Raw genomic sequence first — 15,096 nt, forward strand, 5'->3', positions numbered from 1 at the left:
CTATCGCTACTCGATTCACCGTTGTTATTATTGCATCGTTCTAACGTTATCGACATGTTATCGCGTTATTAGTGTCGTCATCATTGCGATCATTAATATAATTAATGGTTATCATTTATTCCGATAACATACAATATTTCTAGATATTCGACAAGATCGATAAGAAGTTATCTATCTCACGTCATTTTGTTAATTATAGAAATTATTCAAGATATTCAAAAATAATGTGTTAACTGCTCTTATCATCAATTTGGAGATGATGACTTTAAAAATGTTGGAATTTTGTTAAAATTTACTGAGTGATTCATCCGCATTTATCTGCTATATTATTTCGGCAATTATCGACGACCTTGAAATCTATACTTTCAAAATGACTTTATAATTTGAGCCATCAAACCATTTATTATTCGAGTTACGAGTCTTTTTATTTTTCTTTCGGACTCTCTTTGATACGTAGTTTTCTTATATTTGAATTGTCTCGATCCTGCTAGTATTGTAGCTAACACGATTTAAAGACTAGTCGATAGCGTTAGTTCACGTTGGCCTTGACGAATCATTTTTATTTTCTGCAAATTGGTACCAATTTTTCAATTTTTTCGGGCAAGTTTCGCTTGCTTGATCTTTTTTATTAATGCAGTCAAAAGAGGATCGTATATATAATATATAAAACCTATTCATGTATATAATGCTCTCGGGGAGAAATTTCAAGCCGCGTTGACGCGATGTGAGAATCATTTCGATTCCTCGAACGAAACTTGCCGATTTATGCTTTATTTTACCACTCGTATAACCCGCTATCAGCAAGAGTAGCAACAGGTTCCTGTTGCGCAACGCCGACAAAAAAGAATTCCTCGTATCGAATGCGTGTTGCAGTCTGCTTTGTAAGCACTCTTCTGGATATCTGATATCAAGATACTCTCACCGTATTGGGTAATCAGAAAAATTTTTTTTCCCAGTTGCCGATATCCCACAAATAAAACATTAATAATTTTTCTTCTTATAAACAAATTTTAATTTAATGATATATCTAAATTACTTTTTTATATTAGAAATATATAAATATGGTTTATTAAAAAGTTACAAAAAATTATATTTTTACATTTGCCGAGTCCCGATTATTCTTGAGTTTAAATGTGAAATATACTTTACTATATATGCAACAGCGTGTACCTCTCAAAGATTCCGACGAGATGAGAAATTGGCACGTATGTAAATCTTGCCATGTTTTCATTTATTATTATTATTATTATTTGTACTTATCTTGCAGAATCTCTAGTCCTAGATTATTTTCGTTCATATGAACGCATAAGATTTTATAATTCCAATCATTGTATAACTGCGCAGCTGATTGAGCCGATTAAGATGCTTGAAATTTGTGAATTCAACGCAATTCATGGCGAAATTAGATTTACATTCCCATTTTAAAATTTAAGAAATGTGAAAGCATTTAATGCAGCATGTCTAATATGTTAACGTTAAAAAAAAATGAAGAATTTCGATAAGAAAAGTATGAACTGACGAATCTTCAACTGTGAGTTGAAACAAGAATAATGTAACAAACTATTTATTTCGTTTGTTTTAACATAATACTGAAATAAATATGAACAAAACAGTTAATTACGATCACAATTTTAAAATTCATGAATCAGAAATCTGCCATTATCTTTATAAATTTACTTGTAAAAAGAATAATCGAACAAATTTTTCAAATTTCAAGCCTTTGGACGTATGCTGATTGATAAATCAAACGCGATTTCATTTCCTTTAAATACAATCAGTGCGTTTTAATACTTAGAAATATTAAGCTACGAAGCCATTATGGGCTTATATTTAAGCGTATTTAGAATTAGATTTATTATCAGCAGTTTTATATATCGTTACTGCGTGGTCATAAAGAATTTACATATACACACATATTAAAAAGAATCACAGTTGCAATATTTAAAAATAATTATCGATATATCTACAATGTGAGAGATTTTCTCTTTGCGTGACAATTTTTTTTATTAAAATTTGGCATCAAAGTTTGTTAAGCGCAGAAACTTATCAAATTGTCATTTCGTATAATAAATTATTAATGAATTATTTTCCTAGATAAAAAAATAAAACCTGCAAGACAGTAGCTGCATTTTTAAAATAGTTTAAATAATTTTCATAAATTTTATATCTATTTTTATTTTTTATTTTTGTATTTATATTCTTGCGATATGTATATATATATATATAAAACATTCATATATAACATTCATATATAAAACATTTTTATTTGCGGAACATTTGAAAAATCTAATTCTACCAGTTTAACTGAAAAAAAGAGAAAGCACTTGAGAATATTTATGGTGTGTTGCACAAAAGTATAATAGAAATCATGCGGTAACGACTTATGTAAAGTTGCTCGATAATCCATGGGTATGACATAATATACTTGCGTTGGATAAAAATTCCATTCGCAAGAGTGCTCCGAATACGAAAACTGATATCGATGGGGATAAAAACGAAAGAAATAAGAGAATAAAAAATGTGCGAAAATGAAATTTTTACTGTATTTCGCAAATTTAATCACGTTATTGTCGAATATTTAAAGTGAAAAATGATTTAAAACAATTTACCTTTTATATAATTGTCATATATTTGAATTCTCTTTTCACCCGTCATTTTATGTTCAATCCCATGCGATTATTGTATCAGTTTATTTAAATATATCAATATTTGCGATTTCTTGTGTAGCTTATAAACTGAATTAGAAATTCGAAACGAAAATGTTAATAAAATTTTCACTATTCTGACATTTACTGGGAGACTACCCGGTTAGATATATATGTATATAATGAAAGAATATATGAGATATATTCTAAAGATGTAATTTAAATGGGTAAGGTAAGAGAAATTGAAAATATGTATAAAGGTTACATAGTAACATAGATGTATACACTCCACCGCGTTTGTAAGTAGTGTAGCATTTGCAAGTAGTGAAGCATGTAACTTAATCATGTGAGTAAGTTATTTGTTGGGTATTCATATATGATGCACATAGTACAAAAGTGTTTTAGCTTTATGTACTGATAATTATGTAATAACAGTAGATGTATTTGATATGTAATTAATTGAAGAAAGAAAAAATAAATTATTCTGGATATGTATTGTGAGAAAAGCTATATGTAAATTATTTTAATCATATAAATATAATTTGAGTTTTTTAAATTGCTTCTCCATTTTAAGTATTTTTTCTATCGATATTTTATTGCAAAATAAACATATTTAAACATATTCATAAACATCAATTAGACAGCATCAGATTAATTTTTTTTACACAAAAAGCTTGTTTTGACGATATTTTTTGTAATTGACTTAGCCATGAGACTGTTGTTTGCAAAATAATTTTCTTATGATTTTCTGATTAAAAGTGCGCATGTACTCAATCATTATCTCCAGTATAACATAAAAAGTATTACATACGATAGAAATAGCAATAACAACGCAAACTAAGCTGTAATAATGGTTCAGTAAATTTGATAATCATTTAACTCTTGGAAATGAATATTTGCATTCGATTTCTATAGCGGATTATAATTGCACAAAAATTGCATAAAGACAAACTTTATTTTAAAAAATAAATTACATATAAAAAATTTTATTTCTCTTTCATTTACATTTTAATATTTCGAATAAAAATATGATTTTATATTTTTCTGAAATATTGTTAACATTATATATTTTTCATGCATTTAATATATACAATTATTAAGAAAAATATTGTACAATGGATATTTATAATATTGGTAAATCCAAATATACTTTGGAATATAATTTTTTGCTATTATGTACATAAAGTATTGCTCTTATATGAAAAAAAGATTTGTCAAAGTGTTCTAAATATGGAATCAATTTAAATTTAATTTACCTAAGTGTCGATTAAACTCTTCATTGAGTTATCGTGTTTATGTTTATTAAGAAACTCTCGCATCATTAATGCCAGCCGGTACTCTCACTTCAATGCCATCTAGTTCCTCAGTCATTGTTATCTGGCAGCCCAGTCTCGAGCTATAATTGAATATACATATTTACGATAATGATGAATAAAAAATTACATAAAGAAATAAGATAAATAAATAAGATGATAAGATAAATGATGAACCAAAAAGATTCTCTTTTCTTGTAAAATCTTAAGAAATGAAGAAGTGAAGGTATAACAGAATGAAGAAGTGAAGACTCAGTCTCGATCAATTTGAATAACAAATCCAAGGATGTTTGACCGTGATAGGCTTCTGCTTAAAGCAAATTTTATTCAAAATCTCTTATGAACATAGATATATAGGTAGCTAATTCATGAATAAATGTAGGGGACATTAGAAAGTGAGATTTGGAGAATGTTCTTCTCGCTCGTACATTTTTTATACAAGCATTCTTCACTAGCAAGAAGGAGAGAATGGATGAGAGAGAAAGAGAGTAATTCGTATAAATTTTTGGAACATACGTATCGGTTTGCTCTTGCGCCAAGTCTAGCATATCATTCTCTTCATCCGTAGGCTTGGCTGGAAGATTGTCGTATACGTCCTTGGGAAAGATTAAATGACAAGTGCTGCATGTCAATGTTCCTTCGCAAGCTCCTGTATTTGAGATGACAAATACATGTCTTGTCAAATTCGTGCATGATTATTAGGAAGAAGAAAAAAGCGTTTTGTAGATATAAAATGTTCATACCGTAGCCATTCAAGTCGATGTCATTGTTTACGACAATATCTAAAATACTGTCTCCCACTTTCCCTTTTGCCTTTATCCTCTCCCCATTGGCTTTAACAAACGTTATAGTGACCCTGAATGAAATATGTACAGTATTTATTCTTCTTTGTCTTATCTAATATTTATATCTAGCGTTATCGAGACAATGAAAATCTAATCTAATTAATAATTTTAGAAATTTATGCATTTTATGTTTATTTATTTACACCCATCTCATAGAAACTTCTTGTGATAATAGATTTCTTTTTCGCGGCTTTCACGAGACGGTTCTCGAAATTTTTAAAGTGAGAAAGGTGTTAAAATGTCTAACAGGACTAATCTCATTAATTCTTTTGACACTACTCTTGGTGTCAAATGGAAAGCTGAGGAGGCTCCGACCAAACTCCAATCAAATAATATCTAAGGAAGAACAATTTTGTTCGAGTATTTTGCTCTAAAAATTTGATTTAATATTTATGTAAAAAATCGCTCAAATCGGTTGTTCAGAATATCACAAATGTTTGCAGTATAATCATTTAAGCATCTGCGTAATTTGTTGATCCAACAAAATTTTCAAATCCAAAGGATTTTAGATGCAAAAGTGTCTTTTTTTTTCATGTGTAATATTTTGTTAACAGAAGTTATCGATATTTATAGTTCGACATGAGAAAAAAAAAAACAGCCGTCAGGGATGATGAAATGTAAAACTAGAAATCTCGTAAACAATTTGCCGATTAAGTTAATTCGAATTTGGTCGAAGTCACCCGTCGAGATTTCGAGCCGGGAATCGACTACAGCTTTTCCTTTTTTTTTTTTTACTCACTCGTTTTTTTTGGAGAGCGGTTGCATGGTGGACACGGCTCTCGCAAGGATCACCTGACTAGACGTCCACTTGGCATAATTCGTTCCCAGAACGAAGAACGAAGATCGCAGTCTCTGCATCAGTGCCATTGTTCGATGTTCGAGCGTTAAATCGATCCGCGCGATCGCGTTTTACTCGGTGATTTCGGAACCACCGTGGAATTCAATGTCACTGTCCTGAGAGATCACGCTAGATCATGCATCTCGTATCCGGCGTGATTGCACAATGTCCCTGAATGCGTCGCGATTGCGACAACCCTCAGACCCCTCCCCCCTCAGGCTTCGCTGATGAGGATTCGATCGACGAATTTGCGAATTGCGAAACACGCGGCGTGCGTTCAATTTCTCTCAGGCGTCGCGAGTCGTCCCAACAACCGCGACGACCGAACGCACCGTCATCGGGAGCCAGATCATCGACGACTGATCCATCGGCGTCTCGACGAATTGGCAGAACAAGTTTCTCCGAACAGAAGTCCTCCGTGCGCATGCGCGAGAAACGTCATTGAACACGTAATCAGTTTTATTACTCGTCGTACAACGTTCCTGTTTCTCTCTTTCTCTCTCCTTCGGAGCTTGTATCGTTGACATTTTGCCGCTTTATGCATTAATATGAAACGCTATAAATATTAAATGCTATAGCAAGGGCAAAGTCCTCTAAGGAACATTCATGTCTTCCAACTTTAGAGACTTTTTATAAATTTATCAGAAATTTTATTTTAAAGTTAAAAAAAGTTAAAATGTATCTTATATTTTATTTAGTATTATTTTTAAATAATTTCGATTTAAGTTAGAAATATATATATATATATATATATATATATATATATATATGAATAGGAAGATGTAACATTTCTATATTTTCGGGATTATATTGGAGAATATTAATATTACATGCTCAAAATTTTCTTCATATTTATTAAAATAATAGGTAACGATAACGATTCAAGCTACAGGAATTAGTTAAAAAGTATCATTGTGATCCTAGAGAGTGCAGAATTTATTATGATCAGTAATTTATAATTAAATTGTGCTTACATGAAATGCATACATTGATCAGACGTTTTCGTTTGCGCTAATAACTGAAAATTGAAATTTCTATATTTCAATTATCTCGTAATGTTATGTATACTTATATGTATAATTATATGTATAATTATATTCGGACAGTCCGTCAGGGCAATAAACCATCGTATCGATAATATTCATACTCATACTAAAGTTACATAAATTGAAAATTACAAGACTTACTAAATACAGTGTTATTGAGATTTCAAAAATACGGATAATGTATTCGGTGAATAGATATTTTGGACGCGCATCACGCACACAAATCTATTTTCATTTTAATTAAACAAGATAGAACATACGTTTGATCCTATTAAAACATTTATTCATCTACTGAGACGGAACAGAAATTTAAAAAAAATAAAAAATGAAATGAAAATGATCGAAAATAAATCAAAATAAATCGAAGATATACAGCAAAGGACAATTCTCGACGATATTACACATTTGTTTTTTCTTGTTTCAGCTTAATTTTTTACATCTTTCATCTTATTATTACCACTCTTGTCTTCGAGAACTTCGCTCTTTTCATTTTCTTTCTCTTTTCCGGGCTGTTGCTTTTTGTCTGAATTGCGAAAACGATCGTAACGCGAATCCTCATCGTCGCTCGATTTTGACGCTCCCGCTTCGCTTTCTCTTAGAATATCACCTAAATCTTTGTCGACATCATCCCATATCATTTTATCGGCACCATGCGCGCGATAATCATCATCATCTAGTTCATCGCCTTGATTATTCTTATTGTCTTTCGCATTCTTTTCGGACTCTAAATTATTAGACTTGTCATCATCCATTTTAATATATTCTGTGCTGCAAACACCGTTGTTGTCACCTGCGGTGGTCGTTGGCGTAACAGATACTTGTGGCTCGGAATTGGTGGGAGAAGCTTTCGCGATGTCCGATGTATTATTAGTCGCGGTTGAAGCGGTAGAATTTACATTCGTCGAGGATGATTGTAGATGTATTCTTTCTGCTTGACGTCTAAGCGCCTTGTCGTCATTATCACGCACATACCTGTAACAAGCACAAGATTATAAATATAACAACTTACCTTGCTATTCGCTTATCTTGCTGAATATTGACGTGGTATACCGTTTAAGATGACTGCGAGTAGAACAATGTAGAGCGATCGCTCGCTCTGTATTCTCGCTGCGTGGTAGATACGATTTGCATAACTCGCAGTATTGTACCTCGACACGTTTTATGTATTCCGCACCAACTTTTATCATTTGTTTGCTTTTCGTTTTTTTCTCCGCTTCGCTCGAACTCTCACCCTCGGTTTTCTCCTTCTTCTTCTCGCTAGACTCTTCGTCTTCTATCAAAGAATGATAGAGAGTATAATGAAAAATATTTAAAATTTAAAATACATACATGTAGTATATTAAATTTGGCTAGAAAGATACTTTTAATTAATATTCCATACACGTTTGTTACGTACCGTCTACATCACCTACAGAATCCAGAGTCATGAAATTATCAAGGTTAACTTCTTTGTCATCCTCTTCGGGTGCGCTAGAATCAGCTTCGGCTTCGCCACTTCCATTTGCGTTCATTCTTTCTCTCAATATACTCTTTCTCTGATTAAAAAAAAAAAAAAAAAATAAATAAATAAATAAAAGAAAAGAAGTCAAGTTAGATAGTCAACTTGCGTATATTGTACTAGTAAAATGAACAATCTGAAATATAAGAGTTACCTTGATGTGTTCCAGCGAACACATATGCGTTTCAAAGAACATTGGCGAACGGAACTGGACACGACAAACACGGCAGAATGGTGTGAGGAATCGTTTCATCTGTCGATGAGATTCGGACAGCTGATGAGCGGCTTTCAGGGAACGGTAATTCAATTTGCAAATGGCACAGAACATAGTACGAGATGGTAGTGTACCGCGAGCTGCATCGCGAGCTTCGATACGCCTTTGCTCTTGTCGTTGAACAACTCGCATACGCGTAAGAGTCACCTTATGTCGCGCTGCGATACGTTTCATTGCCGCACTATGCCGACCGGTGAACAGATGAAGCGAATATTCTTTAAACGTAACGCTATGATGGGCGCAATGCGGACATTTCAATTTTATGAATTTTCTACCATCCCGTCTACTCGGTAAATCTTCGGAATTAGCGGTTCTATCGCGTTCTGCTTTTTCATCCTCGCCACGTTCCTCATCATCACCATCGTCGTCTTCGTCCTCCTATGAATTTAAATAAATAAAATAAATAAAAAAAGACAATAATAATGACGATGATAATAGTAAACAATAGGACTAAAACAATATACTTCTCGCTTTTGATCATCATCTTCTTTAATATCATCATCTTTTTCTTCCTCATCTTCGGTATGTTGTCTTTCTCTATCTTGCTTTTCCTTCTTACGCTTGTCCTCTTTTTTCTTCTTTTCGTCTTCCTCTTCCATGTCCTCCTCGTCATCACGTTCATGTGGCTGTGGAACGTTAAGGGACACAATAAATATTACAAAATTACCCGAGCATGAGACTGTTAGCTAAATATATGTGTTACATTAAAAAAAAATGTAATACAAAATAATATAATTTTAATAAATATATTGTTAAACATATAAGAAAATCCTCAACGAGTCTATCGTAAGCAAGAATTTGGCGCTAGAGATTGGATCGCGGTTTCGGACATACAACAGCGATGATTAAAAAACAATTTCTGTAAATGAAGCTTTGACAATACAATAATAATGTCTGTACGTGCGTCTTTGTGTGAGCTCCTATTTTATATTATCTAATGATCAAATTACGTAAACTGATCTTACGTAAATCCACGCTTACGAACGATATACTTTCCCGATAGGCTTTTCTAACGTTGAATTACCTTTTCTTCGTCGTCCCAATTACTCTTATTATCTTCCTCGTCATCGTCATCAGAAAATTCTGCATTAATGGCTTTGGCCATCTCTCTATCCTTGTCCTTTACGCTGGTACCGGATCCCGAGTCCTTTTTACTTCCGGGTAGCCTAGTAGTACCGCTACTAATGACACAGCAATTTTGTTTTGACTTATATTATTTTCCAGCATTCCATTTGCGTGCTTCTTTGTCTTTCATTGTTGTATCATCGAGAAAAGCTTGCTTATAGATGATACGTAGGAAATATCGCGATAATATCGGTTTAACGTCTCGGTTTTATGTTCCAAAATATAAAATGCGTTTCTTAGTGTACGCTAAAAATGTCTATTATATTCATTTTTCTTTTTTTTTATTTTTTATTTTTTTTATTTTTTTTTTCATCGCGTTCAGACTTCTTCGCACACCCTCGGTCGTGTCGAGAATTATTATACGAATAATATAGTCGTACTATAATAACTTTAAAGAGAATTACATCTCACGACGAGTAAAATACAATTATTTTAGATGATACACACATACACACGTACATTGCGTTTATACGTATCATCATATCGATTCCTTCTTTATTAGAACCCTGCAAAAAGCTCTCTTTCTCTCTGTCGCCAGTGGAATATTTGTTTCGTGATTGTTTGCGTCTTGATTTTTTTTTATCGATCGATTTACTTAGGCATCTATTTACGCATATCTATTTATCTGTTCGCTTTCATTTACCCCATTTTTAATCGTCTTGCGACTCAGGTCATCGACCGAGAATCGGTTTGCGTGAACCGACTTGGAAGAAGAATACGCAAGCACAGGCTACGGGGATAGTATTTGCGTACGGTTTTCGTGGTAAGTGATTGTATTAATAAATTACCTCCTGCGTAGTTTGGTAGTAGTCATGCGCACACGCTGGATGTAGTCTCGCGAGCGTGAGCCTAGCAGCTTTCGACGATAGTCGAGCGAGTGCAGGGTACGCTTGCGAGCCATGAGGACGTCCGATCGAGAACTCACGCGATGAAATGCACTACCTCTACCAGTGGTGCCGCGGGTCGAAATGCGACCTCTGTAATTTGAACTCTGATGCGATATTCTTCCTCGACTCGAGGTGTATCTCTGAGTCGGGGGCGGTGCCATTTCACTAATCCGAGGTGGTGGCGGAGGCGCGTAGCTTCGCGAGGCGGAGTGACGGTCCTCGGAACGGTGGTACGATGATGCTCGTTCGCTCTGTCTCTTGTCCTCGTATACGCCGGATGACGATCCCTTATTATCATCGTAGGGCGCCGATGTAGATGAACCGTACGATGAATACCTCTGTGAACCGCTACCGCTACCTCCACCCTGCCAAATCAAATTCAATTGTGCTCCTTCCATGTATTCCTCTCTTTTGTTTCACATTTCCTGCCCCCTTTCCTCTCTTATTTATTTATTTTATTCTACATATATATTATGTATATAAGTATGTGTGCTTATGCATACATATCCTCTCTCTCCCCTCTTTATTCCCTTTCTTACCTTATCTTTTCGTAGGTCTCTCTACATACACGTATATATATATATATATCTATGTTTAACTCTTAATTGCTACTGTCCAATCGGACTAATCGAGTGACTAACTGACTGATATCGATTGATGAATTGATCGATCGAGCAATTGACTAAATGACTAACTGACTAACTCGATCGACCGAATAAAAAATTTATTAATCAATTAATAATTGTCGGCGTAGTAATTAACTGACTGATGTTTTTATTTTCAATAAATCCATTTGCATTTCATCATTCGGTTATCACATGCATGCAGTGCTAATCGTTTACTGTTTAAAATATACTTTTTTTTTTCTATTTTCCCTAAATATCAAGAATCCCTAAATGCTTTTTCATTGCCTTATTACTTGACTTCGCGTTCACATTATATTTGCGGATCTTGGGAGTAGTAACAAAGCTCGTTTCCCTCGAGCTAACGAATTCTATCTCGCCACTCAACGATGCGTGATATATAATACGTACAATGCTCTCGCTAGACCTTTCCAACTTATCGAATTATTTGTCATTAGGTGTGAACAATCGTATCGTTACGTATAAGAAATTTCCTCTGCGATGTCGAATCTTTCATATACATAAAGGTGATAATAGATAACGAAAGTAACAAAGCTGTCGCTAAGCACATAATCATTTATAAATACTTGTGCTTTTTAGTTGCATTTGGGAACAAGATATTTTGGACGATATATTACGTATACGTATGTACATCCATATATATCCATTTCTCGCTCATTTCCCCCGCATGTATCATATTTCACAAGTATTTCTTTGTCATTCTGTAGGGATATGCATACATTTAAACTTTAAATCATTCCTAATTTCCTTTTTGCCATGGTTAACGTAAAGTCGATAAAGGACAAACGTATCTCAGTGCGATTGAAAAGGTCTACGAACGTATAAATATTATTCAAAATTTGCTCTTGTAATTTAGCATTTGACATAATTTAGATAATCGATTACACGATGTTTATGGATGATATTTCGTGAAAATCCCATGTCATAAAGCGACGCCTGAGTATATCGTGCTTTACTTCTCTACGATTTCTCTATACTCTCTATTCTCGTTACTGCACAATAAATCGGCTTAATTGCGTATATCGCACTCTAACGGGGAATAAACGTGATGCGACTGGCACATACACGTACGTCTATTTACTCGATTTTTCCATCGACTTTTTAAACGACTCTCAAATTTTAATAGAATATATGCGGACAGCAGGCAATTATGAATACCATCTAGGTATGTTTCATCATTTAATGATTCATCTTTTAATAATTGGACGTTTTTGTAGCGTTCCATCGCAGTAGCGTCCCAACGCAAAAAGAACGAGTGTTCGAGAAGCCGTTGGCTCGCGTTGCTTGAAAGGAAAGTATGATAACTTATGAATGTTTCGCCTAAAGTACACCAACCTTTTTTATATACGAGTGTCTTGAAATTATATGCTATTCCTTTAAATTATATGCTCATCCTTTTGATGCGTTACGTTTCAATCGACAAGTGACAAACTTTCAGGACCATCGTTCTCAATTACGTAAGATAGAAATAATATTTAATAATCGTCTATCGAAATTCCTCGTTATAAAAAAATCATGATGTACAATATAATTTCAAAACAATGCAAACTGATACTATACTGTACGTTTTCTCTTAAATTATTAATCATCTTACAAGACAAATTAATGGATGAAGGAGCTTGGAAAGAAAAAGAGAGGGGAGGACACATACCTGATAATCGCTTCTTATCCTTTTACGTGTTGATTCACTGGACGATCGGTGATCATCCCTACCGGAATATGAATCCTGCAAAAGAGAATATTTTAGTATTCCCAATAGTGTCATAAGAATATATTTTTAAGATTTTTCTATAATATTAATTCTATATTCTTACGCGAGGTCTTTTATAACTGTTTGAATGTTCGCCACGACCACCTCTACTTGTATATCTTTCCGATCCTATAAAAAAAAAAAAATCATCAACATTACAATATCGTTTGAAAATAGCTAGTACATATATGTAATTTGTTGATTGTGATTAATATGTCATATCAAAGTTTTGTTATCTCTGATTTAATAGTTCTCTCTAATCACTTTTCAAACACTATAGCGTGTTATTAATCAACATTATGTATTACCTGAATTATACTTGGATCTAGAATCATAGCTCGTCGTCGAGTACTTAAATCTGCCGCCTCTAGAAGACGAGTATCCTCCTCGGCTGGATATATTTCCACCTGCCGAGCTACCATTCCATTCGTTTCCACCACCTCCACCTCGTCCTCTATAAGAACCTCCGCGAGAACTAAATCCTCGACCACGAGAACTCATGGTAGAACTACAAAAAAAACCCGAAAAAGAAACTTTTTGTTATATTCATATCACATTTATCTTTTTCAACCAAGGTTTTACATCTTGATGTCAGTATATAATCCCTCTTATATAAAAATATTTGACTTTTTTCTGACTAGAACAAAATCAAATACCGATATGTATGAAACAAGTGTGAAATTGTGAAAACGTACATGGCAACAAAAGAATCAAAGTTGCTTCAAACTTGCAAAGTGCACCAATAAGATGCTATCAAAAGAAAAAGCATTTACCGGTCTTGCGGACCAAACACAAATCGGACGTCGTTATTAAACGTACATTACCAACCTGTATTTATTGTAACCATAGCTCATGGTTGCAACTTATCGTTGAGCGAGACAGAGAGAGAAAGAGAAAGGGGCTGTAGCGGATATACAGCGCCAATTTTCTATGGACAAAACAAATATTTTTGTACAACGTATGTGGCATGGTTTACATTCGTGAAACAATATATGCATATAAATAGTCCCTCCGTGATTACGAGTTGCTATCCGGGTTGTAATTCGAGTTTCCGTTCAGGTTAAGCATCGTGTTTATGGAATCACGAAGCGGAATGACGTAATTTCGTATAAAACCCACAATCTCTGGATGGTTCTACAAAAAAAGGGGGGGGGGGGGGAGAGGATGGGGAAATAAAAGGAGAGAAATTAAAATCCAAAAGGCGACGCGTGACTACGAGCATCGATCGGCCACGTCGGACGAGATCGCGATGCGCCGAGCTGCGTGACGATGAAATGCGCCGCGCAAAGTCGAGGGACATACCACTTCCTGCCCCTTATGCGAAATACTTTGGGGGACGAATTCGCGCGCCCATGAGGTCCGTTAGGAAGGCTCGATAATCTCACGTTTGCGCAACTTGCGAAAGAGCGATGGTCGCATTCCGGCGCGCGTTCGGCAAGCGGTAGAAGACTCACCTTGCTGTCCGCCCTGGCGAAATTCACAGCCTTCACCTCGTCGTTGCGGATATGACCGCGCGATCACAACCGAGCTTTTTACGACCTCACACGTTCGTATCAGAACTCTATTATCGCTACTACTATTACTATTACTGCGTACGGTACGTACACGGTTCGTACTATACGCTACTCGACGTTCAAAATACCTCGATCTGCAATTGCGAGCAATTGTTCGGAAGAAAAATCCACGCGAAGAAGATGGAGCAACGAACCGAGTGACCGTGAGCAACTAAAATGTCGGCACGCTCACTTCTTGGAACAGTAGCGTCCCAATCGCGAATGTAACGAAAGGAAACCCGCGTCATCTTCGATATCCAATAGCGACACGCATTTCCTAGGAACTCCAGCCACAACGAGACATTGGCTGCGTTCAGCAGAGAAAGCAGATCAGTGAGCGCTCAGTGATTTTTCAATATGATTGGTCCTTGCCTTTAGATCTTCGTTGAATGTAAGTGTAGAAACCAATCGTAATAAAGAATCATTGAACGCTCACTGATCTGCTTTCTCTGCTGAACGCAGCCATTTTGCTCAAGGGTGCGGTTTTGCTGCTGTGCCATTTGCTGCTACAAATGCTTCGAAGTATTTGCTTAACCAATCAGAATAAAGAATTTTATGAATTGACCAATCAAAAAATGCCTCGAAGCATTTGCAGCACCAAGTGGATCGCACCCTAAGATAAACCTTTCTATTGGAAGTCCAAATTATGATTATTAAATTCGTACAATTAATTAGTTG

At 34.8% G+C, this 15,096-nt stretch overlaps 3 protein-coding genes across 6 annotated transcripts in view; 1 reads left to right on the forward strand and 2 right to left on the reverse strand.

The window, feature by feature from the left end:
- Nucleotides 1–1,301, forward strand: part of LOC105432751 (uncharacterized) — a 28,538-nt gene extending 27,237 nt beyond the window's left edge. The window contains 1 exon segment of the mRNA XM_089083310.1: nucleotides 1,268–1,301. Coding sequence (XP_088939436.1) covers nucleotides 1,268–1,301 — 34 coding nt within the window.
- Nucleotides 1,302–3,581: 2,280 nt separating this feature from the next.
- Nucleotides 3,582–6,061, reverse strand: Fdx2 (Adrenodoxin-like protein 2, mitochondrial Ferredoxin 2). Its single transcript, XM_011647632.3, has 4 exons — nucleotides 5,543–6,061; nucleotides 4,702–4,814; nucleotides 4,475–4,607; nucleotides 3,582–4,041 (listed from the first exon to the last, which is right to left on the reverse strand). The coding sequence occupies exons 1-4, from the start codon at nucleotides 5,668–5,670 to the stop codon at nucleotides 3,948–3,950; spliced, it is 468 nt and encodes a 155-aa protein (XP_011645934.1). The 5' UTR covers nucleotides 5,671–6,061; the 3' UTR covers nucleotides 3,582–3,947.
- A 498-nt stretch (nucleotides 6,062–6,559) lies between these two features.
- On the reverse strand, nucleotides 6,560–14,626 carry LOC105432700 (Ciz1 zinc finger protein). 4 transcript variants are annotated; one of them, XM_011647630.2, is made up of 12 exons: nucleotides 14,320–14,626; nucleotides 13,694–13,793; nucleotides 13,174–13,373; nucleotides 12,930–12,994; nucleotides 12,767–12,841; nucleotides 10,373–10,836; nucleotides 9,484–9,637; nucleotides 8,924–9,085; nucleotides 8,340–8,837; nucleotides 8,084–8,222; nucleotides 7,738–7,960; nucleotides 6,560–7,659 (listed from the first exon to the last, which is right to left on the reverse strand). In XM_011647630.2, the coding sequence occupies exons 2-12, from the start codon at nucleotides 13,717–13,719 to the stop codon at nucleotides 7,113–7,115; spliced, it is 2,553 nt and encodes an 850-aa protein (XP_011645932.2). In that variant the 5' UTR covers nucleotides 13,720–13,793; nucleotides 14,320–14,626; the 3' UTR covers nucleotides 6,560–7,112. The 4 variants fall into 4 exon arrangements, with proteins under 4 accessions (XP_011645932.2, XP_011645930.2, XP_088939515.1 ...); XM_011647628.2 differs by having other exon boundaries at nucleotides 9,484–9,640; XM_089083389.1 differs by lacking the exon at nucleotides 14,320–14,626 and adding an exon at nucleotides 14,168–14,191 and having other exon boundaries at nucleotides 9,484–9,640.
- Nucleotides 14,627–15,096: the final 470 nt, after the last annotated feature.

Source organism: Pogonomyrmex barbatus, unplaced genomic scaffold, assembly GCF_055798465.1.
Source record: "Pogonomyrmex barbatus isolate J1 unplaced genomic scaffold, ASM5579846v1 scaffold7, whole genome shotgun sequence".
Lineage (NCBI taxonomy): Eukaryota > Metazoa > Arthropoda > Insecta > Hymenoptera > Formicidae > Pogonomyrmex > Pogonomyrmex barbatus.

Coding starts and splice junctions, on each gene's coding strand:
- LOC105432700 (XM_011647628.2), bottom strand. CDS start 13,719: ATGAGCTATGGTTACAATAAATACAG. Junction 10,837..12,766: donor GGATAAGAAGCGATTATCAG/GTATGTGTCCTC, acceptor TTGATTTGGCAG/GGTGGAGGTAGCGGTAGCGG. Junction 9,641..10,372: donor ACTACCAAACTACGCAGGAG/GTAATTTATTAA, acceptor CTGTGTCATTAG/TAGCGGTACTACTAGGCTAC.
- Fdx2 (XM_011647632.3), bottom strand. CDS start 5,670: ATGGCACTGATGCAGAGACTGCGATCTTCGTTCTTCGTTCTGGGAACG. Junction 4,608..4,701: donor CATCGACTTGAATGGCTACG/GTATGAACATTT, acceptor TCTCAAATACAG/GAGCTTGCGAAGGAACATTG. Junction 4,042..4,474: donor GCGCAAGAGCAAACCGATAC/GTATGTTCCAAA, acceptor ATTCAATTATAG/CTCGAGACTGGGCTGCCAGA.